The sequence below is a fragment of the Lithobates pipiens genome, unplaced genomic scaffold, assembly GCF_037356315.1.
Source record: "Lithobates pipiens isolate NorthernLeopardFrog02 unplaced genomic scaffold, aLitPip1_a1.2 Scaffold_22, whole genome shotgun sequence".
Classification (NCBI taxonomy): domain Eukaryota; kingdom Metazoa; phylum Chordata; class Amphibia; order Anura; family Ranidae; genus Lithobates; species Lithobates pipiens.
In genome coordinates this window covers 227984186-227996233 of record NW_027507784.1, presented here as the reverse complement: position 1 = coordinate 227996233, position 12048 = coordinate 227984186, and the positions used below count along the sequence as shown (strand labels likewise).

At 45.4% G+C, this 12048-nt stretch overlaps 1 protein-coding gene across 2 annotated transcripts in view; it reads left to right on the top strand.

Moving 5' to 3' along the window:
• GSPT1 (G1 to S phase transition 1) overlaps nucleotides 1-12048 on the top strand; it is a 577045-nt gene that overhangs the window by 349459 nt on the left and 215538 nt on the right. For both annotated transcript variants that reach the window (XM_077448903.1, XM_077448901.1), the window contains one exon: nucleotides 10984-11138. In XM_077448903.1, the coding sequence (XP_077305029.1) occupies nucleotides 10984-11138 (155 nt within the window). The remainder of the gene's footprint in view (nucleotides 1-10983; nucleotides 11139-12048) is intronic.

Genomic DNA, 12048 nt, shown 5'->3' with positions numbered 1-12048 from the left:
CAGCATTCCTTGCCTATCAGTGATTTTCCTTCCAGGAATAGAAAATTGGCAGGCAGACTACTTGAGTCGCCAACAGTTATTTCTGGGGGAATGGTCTCTTCACCCCCTACATCTTCGAATACCCCATTTCTAGCATAATGCTTGGGACGTGGACCTGTTTGTGTCCAGATTAAACAACAAAGTCGACAACTTTGTATTGAACGAGGGATCCCCTAACATGCTGAACAGATGCATTAGTCTTCCCATGGGATCAGTTTTCACTGATCTATGCGTTTCCTCCAGTTCTGCTACTTCTATGTCTTCTCTGCAGGAGCGAAAGGAGGTGAATCTGGTGGCCCAGAAGATCTTGGTTTGCCGAGATCATAAAGATGGAGGTAGGAGTCCCTTTATTATGGCCAGACCTTCTCGAACAATGTCTGGTATTCCATCCTACCTTCCGGATGCTAAATTTAATGGTTTGGCTATTGAAACCCACATTCTAAAGGATCTGGGGTTATCTCCTTCAGTAGTGTCTACTTTGGTTAAGGCCAGGAAGCCGGCTTTCAGAATCATTTACTATTGAGTCTGGAAGGCATATGTATGTTGGTGTGGATTCAGGGGTTGGCACCCCAGGAAGTATGTCATTGGTAGGATCCTTGATTTCCTGCAAATGGGATTAGAAATTAAGCTGGCCTTGAGTACTATCAAGGGCCAGATCTCGGCCTTGTCAGTATTTTTTCAACGGCCTCTTGCTTCCCACTCTCTGGTGCGTAGCTTTATACAGGGGGTAACAGATTAATCCCCCTATCAAGGCACCTCTAAGTAGCGGCTCTATCTTGTAAAGAGCCATATTTGATCATGCATAAGGATAAGGTGGTTTTGCGTCCTCATCCTGAATTCTTACCAAAAGTGGTGACAGGTTTTAATTTAAACCAGGATATTATTCTTCCTTCTTTTTTTCCCATAGCCTCAATCTAGGAACGAGAAGGCACTATGTTCCCTTGATGTAGTAAGAGCGATCAGACTCTACTTAAAGGCGATCACTCAGGTTCGCAAAATAGATGTTTTGTTTGTACTGCCAGAAGGTCCAAAAAGGGGACAGGCAGGCAGCATCAATTTCTACTATTTCCAAATGGATTCAAGTGATTGTTCAAGCTTATGGCTTATAGAATAAGTCATGCTTTTCATGTTAAAGCACACTCAACTAGGGCTATTAGTGCCTCTTGGGCGGTGCATCATCAGGTCTTTATGGCTCAGATCTGTAAGGCCGCAACTTGGTCTTCAGTTCATACATTTACCAGATTTTATCAAATCAATGTTAAAGGTCATCAGGATATTGCCTTTGGGAACAGTGTACTGCAGGCTGCAGTATGAGTCCTCTGGCCTCCTTTTTGCCCTACTTTTTTTTTTGTCTCCACCCCTTCAGTTGCCATTGCTATGGGACATCCCACATAGTAACTACTATGGCTCTGTGTCCCCTGAAGTATGAAAAGAAAACAGGATTTTCAAAATGGCTTACCTGTAAAATCCTTTTCTTTGATGTACATCAGGGGGCACAGAGGTCCCTCCCTTCTTGGTATACACTTGTATTGCTTGGCTACAAAACTGAGGACTCTCAGTAGTGAGAGGGGTTATATAGGGAGTACACTTCTTACCTTGGGGTGTGCCAGTGTCCATCACCTATCAGTGGCCCTATAACCCATATAGTATCTACTATGGCTCTGTGTCCCCTGATGTACATCAAAGAAAATGGCTTACAGGTAAGCTGTTTTAAAAATCCTGTTTGTTGCGGATGCCTTTCTAAAGTGGACCTCTCCTGTAGTGGTTCCACCTAATTCCAGGGTGTCTACAGCAGCTGTGGTACCAGTGGTGGCATCTCCCATCCTTAAGGATCCTGTGGACCACAGTGCAGAATTGGTTGTCCACTCTGTTTCCCATTGCGGGGTTGGCATTGCAGCTGTGTTGGACACAGCCCTGGGGTCTGCAATGTATTAAGTGCGCCAAAGCTATGTGGCATGGTTTGTCCACTGGACGAGTGGATTGGTTGTATGGGGATCTGCCGAACCGGTTAGTCAAGGACCTGAGGTATCGTGTGTGTGTCCCGCCACTTTCCAAGCTCTCCATCTCGGGGATGGTGCCTTGTTGTGTGCCTTAGCGTGTCTGCTGAGTTTACTTATAAAGGGCTTCGCGAATATGCCCTTCCAGGTAGAATTTCTCATTCATGCTACAGATGGCCTCATGTACACTGCTGCTAGTAAACGGAGCAGTTGGGCTTTTTTTTTTTCAACTGCTCCTGAACTCTTCTGTTGTCTTATCAGTACATGTACACAGGGTCGTTTTAGAATTTTCTAGGAAGCTGCGTTTAGAGGCGTTTTTTTGGAACCCAAAAAAATGAGTTTAGAAGCTGTGTTTGGAGGCATTTCAATCACCAAATGCAGTAACTCGCGTTTAGCTGCGTTTTTGTTTAGACGTTTTTCATTTTAATCAAAAAAAATTCTAAATGTGGCATGTAAACACGGCTAAACGGCTGTTTTTAAACGCCGGTTTCTAGCGGTCAAGTTAAATCGTTCAGGAGAGGTTGAACATTGTCCCGTGTACATGGAGCCTTAGTTGTCTTTATCAAGAACCTCACACCTGTGCCAAGACATCCAGAAAAACATAGATGGATGTGTACCTTCCTGACAGGAAAAAAACTCTGGCTTTTCCTCTTTACAGAAGTAGGATTTGCAAGGCTTAGAAGTATGATTTGAATCGTCTACTGCCTAATGAAATTTACACTAATCAAGCAATGACTTCAGGAGAGAAAGCGTAATGTTAAACTTTGTAAAACTTGGGCGTGGTCAAGTTGGCGACCTAGACGGACGTGCGTGCTTGGAGCTCCACGCCTGGATGGCCCAATTATCCGTCTAAATAGGATCTAATTAGCTACTAATAGACCGTACGGAGACACTTCCCTCCGGGCATGAGAAGGGGAAACTGGGGATCCACCGCAAGCGGCAGTCAGCTCGGAACACCCTGCCATCTCCACGAGACCCACGTGTCACGCCGATCCAATATGGCGTTCCAGACTGAAGCTCCGGAGCCATCCCACGTGGGCAATGGACAGTTTGAGGCTCTTATACAAGCTTTAACAGGCTGCCAGACCACGTTAACGGCAAAGATAGAGCAAATGGAGATGGGTCTGATCAGGATGGATATGGATAATTATCGTGACACTCAGCGAAGCAGAGAGTGGGGGACACTGAGGACACGCTCAGGGTGCATGGCGACTCCCGCCACACCCTGCATGCTAAGATGAAAGCTATGGAATCCCGCACAGAAGACCAGGAACCGGAGGAACAACCTCTGCCTGGTGGGTCTCCCGGAGGGGGCTGAGGGCAGAGATCCAGCGACCTTCATGGAACAATTGCTACGATCACTCCTGCGCAGGCTGCCTTCTCTCCCTACTTCACAATTGAACGAGCGCATAGGATGTCGTCTGTCAAGGGCCCTCCTGGTGCGCCGCCGAGAACCCTCATCTTCTGACTGCTGAATTAGGGACCCGATCCTGCGAGAGGCGAGGAAGGTGGGTGAGCTACGACATGACAACATCAAAAAAATGTTGTTCCCGGATTATTCAGTGGAAACACAGCGGCTCCGGTGTACCTTTTTTGATCAGGTTAAAGCCCTGCTCCATACAAAAGGCCTGAAACACAACATGTTTCCAGTCCGCTTGTGGGTGGTGGATGGCGAAGCTACTAGATTTTTTACTTCCATGAAAGAGGCATCTCATTGGATTGAGTCCCTGCCCCGAGACCGTTAACTTCTGCGTGTTCCCTGGTTCTGAGGCCTTCTCCTGCCCTGTGCCCCCCCTCGGGCTAATCCGGTCTATTCCCTTGCGGTCTGCATGCTAGGGGAGCGGGGTGTGGGTGCAGTCGTTGGGCAGGACTGGAATCTCTGAAGCCGAGAGCTGTTGACCAGCTGACACCGCATCTTGGACTCATGGCCCTGACTGGCTCCCCTAGGGTACGCTGCCGTTTATGGCAGTAATTTGCTTACCGCTGCGATCTGAGCGCCAGTCAGAGGGTAACCTTAGCCCTGAACTTCTGATCAGCACTTGGATATGACAGGTACAGTGGCCACAACAGCCCTGATGGAGCGCCTGGGGGGTGAGGATGGGAAACAAAACTGGAGGGGGCTTGCCCCCTAGATCCCGCAATATGTCTCGCCTTCTCTGTTGTGCCTTTCGGTCTATCCTCAGACACGGACTTGCCTCCCTGCCCTGTTGATGCCCCATGAGGTGTCCCCGTGGACAAGCAGAAGATAAAAGCCCCCCTTCTAGGACACTGTTACTGCAGAGCGACTTGTGTGGCAGTCTCAGTTGCCCTGAAAGACACTGTAACTAAGCTGCAGCCCTTAGCCACTAAGTGAAAGATATAGCCTGATATGTGGCGTTGAACCACTTATACTATGATCCCTTACTGTTACGTTATCTCCAAGACAATTGACTTGCGGAGCCTCCTGCTCCCCCCTCACAGTTAAGTAAGCCCCTGGTGTGCAGTCTGTGATGCACAGCCTCCATAGGAGATTTTTCTATCAGAAGTTTGGTTTGGTTTGGGTAACTAGTCACCCAGTGCAATGTTCAGCAGGGTATGGGGAGGAATTGGATGGGTGTTTTAATTTAGTTTTGTTTTTATGTGTGTAGCCTCTCTACTTAGATGTATATATGAGTGGCCGTCCTGTGCTGACGCTAGATCTGTGAAGGTGCTGTTCTCTCAGGGTCCAACTTACACTTAAGTACCCACTATTTATTCTTCCCCCTCCCAGCCATGACCCCGCTGAAGATCATATCCTGGAACATCCGGGCCCTGAATGATGAAATCAAACGATCACTGGTGTTTGAATTCCTTAAGAAATATAACCTTCACATTTGTATTTTACAGGAAACGTACTTGGTGGGAAATAAAATCCTGATCCTTAGACGGCCCTGGGTGGGGCGACGCTTTCATGCTACGCTTTCATGCTACGCTTTCGAGATCTTCTCGTGGGGTCAGTGTATTGATCCACAAGGCACTTAATTTCGAACTGGATGTCAAGTTGGTCCCTGGGGAAAGATATGTAATACTGCATGTATGTATAGATATGGTAGTGGTGGGTATTTATTTTCCCCCACCAGCTGACATGTCCCTCCTCCACAGCATTATCCCCCATATTGGCACAGTATCCGACAATGTCCTCCTGGTGGGCGATTTCAATATAGCCCCTAACCCCTACCTGGACAGACTAATCCCAGACTCCGCTACAGACTCGGTACTCTCTAGATGGGCGGGACTGTTTGGTTTGGAGGATGTGTGGAGTTGGAAATGCCCCACGTAACTATCCTACACTTGCCATTCCCACTCGCACAACACTTTATCTTGTATAGACCTTGTATACACTGGCGTCGGCTTGCTGCCCAGGGTTCAGGAAATAAAAATCCTCCCCAGGGGCATCTCTGATCATTCAAACTACTATGTAGTATACAGATGGTGACACCTCCAACCGACAGAATATGGCGCCTCTCCAGATTTTGGATAACCAACCCCACTATAACAATGGAGATTGCCACCAAAATTAGACAATACTGGACTGCGAATACTGGCACTTCCTCCCCGGGGAATGAATGGAATGCCTTTTAAAGCCTTCATTAGAAGTTGCTATCTCTCATCTATAGCTCGGGAACGTAAAAATGATCAGACTGCAGTTGAAGCATAAGCTAGGGCCCAACTCCTTGAGTCCCGCTATGCCCTCACAGCCAACCCTATTACGGGGTAGGACATGAAGGTGGCATACAGGGAGGTGACGCTCCTGCGGGTGGCTAAGGCACAAAAAAGACAATTGGCCCAATTGCACCGGATATTTGAGCAGGGGAAAAAAACAGGTAGGCTCCTGGCTTGGATTGCATAAGAACAAGCCCCAACCTGCACTATAACCCGTATCCAGTCAGAAAACGGAACAATATTGACGGACCCCATTGACATTAATAGATGCTTTGCTGATTTTTATTCCAAACTGTACTCGTCCAAAGCTAGGTACTCTGCTGGGGCGTTATCTGAGTTCCTTGATGAAGTAGGGTTCCCCACTCTTGCCCCGGACGCGAGGGAGGCCCTAGATAAACCGATCACGCAGGAGAAGTTACAGTTGGCAATGGTCTCCCTGCAGGTGGGTAAGACTCCGGGTACGGATGGTTTTCCATCCAAGTTTTAAAAGCAGTATATGGAGAAGGTAACGCCTAGACTACATAACATGTTTGCTGAGACGTTGAGAGGGTTCCCTTCCCCCATCTTTTGCACAAGCTATAATTGTGGTGATACCCAAGCCTGGGAAGGACCCCCAATTATGCTCATCTTACAGTCCTATTTCACTCCTTAATTCGGATGCCAAAATAATTGACCAAAATCCTTGCTAGACGTCTTAACTAAGTTATACTTGCCCTAATTCACGAGGACCAATCAGGCTTCATGCCCGGAAAGGGCACATATATTAATCTTCGGAGACTGTATGCAGTCTTCACCTTGGGGGTTGGAGAAGTAGATAATGTGGTTGTGGCCTCCCTGGATGCAGAGAAAGCGCTTGTTTCGGTTGTATGGAACTATCTATGGGAGGTCCTACGCAGATTTGGCTTCGCCCCCGCCTTTATCTCCTGGGTTGAGGCTGTGTACAGATCTCTGATGGCCAGGGTGTGCACGGGTAATATCCTCTCCCCATCTTTCCCTCTGAAAAGGGGAACGAGACAGGGCTGCCCGCTGTCACCGGGGCACTTTGCGCTTGTGATAGAACCCATGGCTATTCTTATTGGGTCTACTCCCCGAATAAAAGGTATAGCAATAGGTCCCCTCCAAGAAAAGGTAACATTATACACAGATGACACCTTGCTTTACCACAGGGATGATGGTAATTCCCTACAGCAGGCACTTGGGATGATAGACAGATATAGGCGCTATTACGGAGTACGCATCAATTGGGGAAAGTCTGTCCTTTTTCCACTCCACTCTGTAAAGTGCCTCTCTGACCACAGATGGGCAGCTCAGACGGGTGTCCCAGTTCAGATACCAGGGAGTGGAGATACATAGAGACCTCTGCAGGTTTATTGACCTTAATTTAGCCCCAGTAGTTTCTCAGGTAACACAACGATGCCCATCCTCCCTAGATGCAGTTATCTGTTTAGACAGACGCCTGTTCCCATACCTACCTCCTTCTTTCGGAAGCTAGACAGCATCATTATTTCCTTTATCTGGAACGGAATAGTCCCTAGAATAGCAAAAAACACTCTACAGCTCCCAGTCACACTAGGGGGTTTGGCGTTTCCATGCCTATTGAAATATTACTGGGCGGCGGTTTTAGTCGCGCTAAAGTGGTGGCTGGCGGAGGAACCTACAAACCCAGCATCCACTGTCGAGGCTGCGCTGCTGGGCTCCTACTCTGAGCTGAGAAACCTCATACACAAAGGCCCCCGTTTTCTAACCCTAAGATAAACCCCCCCCCCCCCCCCCCCCAATGAATACGACTCTTAAACTGTGGGACATAGTAACTGGATAATTTGGAAAACCCAATACATGGTCTCCTACAATGCCACTCTGGGGTAATCCGAAACTCCCACTCCATTCCAGACCCAATAGTGTGGGCTAGATATGGGGAAACGACCCTAGGGGATATAATATCCCAGGGCCAGCTGATACCATTTGACACCCTGAAGTGCAACAAAAGTCTTCCAAACCAGATGTTCCTTGGCTACCTCCTGGTACGGCACGCTTTCTTTCCGCTCCCAATTCCCCAACCAGATTACCCTACAGATGTCAGACTTGGAAAATGAACTACTATCCTTAGACGGTAGCAAAACACTCTCTAACATATATAATAGACTAGCCCTATTAGACACGTCTAAGGTTTTGAACCTGTTTACATGCTGGCAGAGGGACATCCCCGAGTTGACTGACGATGACCGGGAGGAAGGTATGCAACAGTACCTTACCCTATGTCATCCCGGGATAGATTCACCCAACTGAAATTTCTACACTGGACCTAATATTCCCCGGTACGTCTATCGAAAATATATTCAGATAAGACTGACTGTCCCAGATGTGGCTCAGGGGGCGCAGACTTTCCACACTGGTCCTGTCCAAAAAGAAGGGACTTCTCTAAGGAGGTCCTAAACAATATTCTATAGGGAAGTTGGACATCCCAAACAGTCCCATCCCCCTCCTCCTGGGCATCTGTGATTTGTTTTACTCGGCACTGTATGCTAGGAAGGCAATCCTCCTCCACTGGAACCAAGCTCAACCCCCTACTAGGCAAATATGGAATTCACTCATAAATGCAGCATTACCTCTTTATAAATTAACATACCTGGGGAGGAACTGCCCAAAGAAATTTGATAAAATCTGGGCAGAATGGGTTGCAGCTAGACATGTGACCCTTTCGTAGCAATTATAAGAAACCCATGGGTGGTTAGGTGGTTACTATGCCTGTACTAAAATCCCATCACCCCCCCCCAGTAGACAGATCCGCTCCTTGAGTAGATAAGTTAAAAACGACGGTCGTTACTACTCTCAGTAGATAAGAACCTGTTGAAATTCATTATCATTGCGAGTAATTGTTTATATACTGCATGACACATCCATATATACCATCTGTCTGAATGCATTACAATTGGATGTATATTTTGTTTGTTTAAAAAAAAAAAAAAACTGTTAAAAAAAAAAAAAAAAATATATATATATATATATATATATATATATATATATATATATATATATATATATATATATATATATATATATATATTTTTTTTTTTTATTAAAACTTCCTGGTTCATTATTTGTTTAGCCTCATGACATTTCCTGTACGATTTTTCAAGCACTCTCACAGTTCAAACTGTAATAGCCAGTTTGCATCCTTAGTTATGTATTAGATTTAATGACACCTTGATAAAAAAAATGATCAAAGCTTCCAAAAAGGATAATGTATTTGTGATTCCCAACATATTTTGTTCATGCATGTGGGTTTCTTCAAACTACTTTGGTGCCTAAATAAAGCATATTTCTTTTGCTTTTGAAATTACTGTTATATGGGGACAGAAAGTTGTGTTGGATCCCACAATTCTAAGTCCAGAAGACAAAAATGATCCGTGATAAATCTACTGTATATTTAGAGGATACACATTGCAAGATGCCATTCATTATAGGAAATGGTTACCATTTCATCCCTCGTCTTCTGGAACACAGCATTTTTACTCCACCTGCATATTGGTACACAGTCTGACTGGATGTCTTGGCACAGGTGTAAAAATGGCAGTTGGCACCATATTAGGGCCCCCGCCAACTGCTGTCATGTTTTTTTTTTGGGCTACATTGGGATCATGACCAACAAAGAGGATCAGTTGATCTACACAGATTCTGTTGGCTACATGCAGTCTCTGTAACCTGCGGGGTTGACAATGCCAGGGTGGGTTCGTTATTCAATATCTAAGCCTTCCAACCTACATACCTCTGCAACTGCTCCCAAGGCGTCCCAGAAGTCACAAGGTGCTTCTGTGGCTAGACCTCTCTGTGAAATTATTTTTCTTTAAAATTGGTTTCCTGTCTCAATACCTTTCTCCACCTACTTTCCTTGCTTTTTGGGAGCTCCTATTTCTGTTGAACCATGTGTGCCCCTCTGTGGTACATGCCTCTGAAGGAAAAGCTCAGCACTCAGCAGGAACAAACAGTAGGTAGTTATGCTTTCAAGGTAAAAGACAGTCCTCCACCCTTATCCAGGCAGGTTAAGAGACTTTAAAATTGGAAGATTCGTATGCTTTCAGCAAGGCAATATGTGCTCAACAAGCCCTTGCTCTGCTGCTAAGCTAATTATTGCCTTAATCCTTTGAAGGTTTGATCCTGAAAAATTGAAGGCATATAGATTGGTCATGTCCCCCCCCCCCCCCCCCAAATGTTTCATTGTCCTCTTTCCCCTTTTTAAGAACTTCTCTAATAAATGGGCTATTCTTCTTGAGCTTGGTCTACCCATGTTGCTCCTTTAGAAAATGGCCACTGTGCCAGTAGCTCATAGACCCCTTTAAGGGAGCAGACCCTAATTAAAAACTGAAAGATTCATGTATGTACAGTACAAGTAGGATCACTGCAGTGGCCTGTCTTTGATCTTAGTTTTTCAGACTGTCTCTGAGCACAGTTATTCGAGAAAAAAAAAAAAAAAAATTCAAAGAATGCTCCTCGGCACCCCCGTGAGAACATGAACTAAAAAAAAAAACGTTTTTATTGCATCGTAAGTCTCTAGATGTTGGAGGCTGCATTTGTTTTCCTTTTTCAGGCCACATATATTTCTCCATCATGCATTGAATGGCACAGCTTGATTAAAGTGGTAGTTCAAGCCAAATCTAATCTTTAATCTGCTCCCACCCGCTTTCTAACTCCTATACTAATTACGATGTAGCAGAAAGATGTCTAAACCTATCTATTCACAGGGCGGTTACGTGATCTCTCTAGCAGCCGCCTTCAGAGGAGTGGAGGGAAGAGAACAGTATCAAATGGCTAAAATGCCTAGGCAGTGACGTCACCCAAAGACTTACTATGGGGCATCGGTTGTCCGCTGTCCATCCCCTCCCCTGAAGCCAGCCCTGAGAGTCATTCACATGATTGGACTGGAGCTCCCTGAGAATAGGCAAGTATACACCTCTTTCCTTTACAGCCGGGGTTGGCAACCTGTGGATCGGGATCTGCCCGTCAATCGCTGCCAGGTGACATGTAGCTCTCTGTATTACTGGGCTAAATTTCTCCCCAGTGGATTTCTGATGGGGTACAGTCAGAATGAGAGCTGGGTGGAGCAGGGGGAGAAGTCTAGAGCACGGAGGAGAGGCGCCATGCGGGAGGTGGAAGGTAGATGGAGTGGGCCGGGAAATAGAAATTTACTTTTAATTATTTTACTTTGCCTTATCTTGGTATTCTGGCAGTGAGTTCCTAACTTCTATTTTTTTTTTTTTTTTTTTTTCAGGTAATTTCTGCACGAAAAGGAGAATTTGAGACTGGCTTTGAAAAAGGTGGACAGACAAGAGAGCATGCTATGTTGGCAAAAACAGCTGGTGTAAAACATTTAATAGTTCTCATTAACAAAATGGATGATCCAACGGTGAACTGGAGCATTGACAGGTATCTCCAAAGTTTCTCCATAAAAGTGCATGATGCACAATATTTTAGTGCAAACTGTCAGTAAAAATTGTACAAAAAACTCTCCCGTCTCCCGGCAGACCCCTGTCTGTGTCACGATATCTGTAGTAGTGAGGAGAGACCAGCAGCTAGATGATCCTGTGGGCAGCTAGAGTTAGAGGTGTTCTAGTCTCCCTAAAAAATTAAAAGTATGGGTTTCCTCCTTTTTTTTTTTTCCCCTTAATCCTCATGAGCTTCTAGTATCTAAAAAACTTTCCAGCCCTTCCTGTCATCTTGATTGATCTTGGCTCTTTGCTCGCTCCCGAGACTTCACACAACACACACAGCTGGTTCTCTCTCTGGGAAGTCGCATACTTTTTTTTTTTCTTAGAACTTGAATAATATTCCTAAAGATTTCACCTTTTGACCAAATTTTATCTATGCTGTAAGGATAGCTTTTGCATAATGTTAGAACCAGTCAGTAATAGTTTTAATATATTAGAAATTGGATTATGATTAAAGGGTTAGTTTACCTTAAAAAAACCTTCCTATGTTCCAGATAATGGTGCCTATATTAACCATAAGCGCTGCAGATTAAATAAAAATATCAGTTCCTTTAATTCTTTAGTTCCTGCAAAGCTGTTGCTTTCATTTGTAGGCATTTCAAAAGCCGCATTTGATTTCCCTTAACCGCTCCAGCCCTGGAAGGTTTTACCCCCTTCCTGACCAGAGCACTTTATTGTACATCATAGGACACAGAGTCTCAAGTAATTACTTGGTGGGTTATGGGCCTACCTTCAGGTGTTGACACTGGTATAACCAATACAGGAAGTTGACTCTCTATATAACCCCTCCTCCTTCCAGAAGTGCCTCCGTTTTTTCGCCAATGTCTAAAGGTGTTGGTCACGAGTGA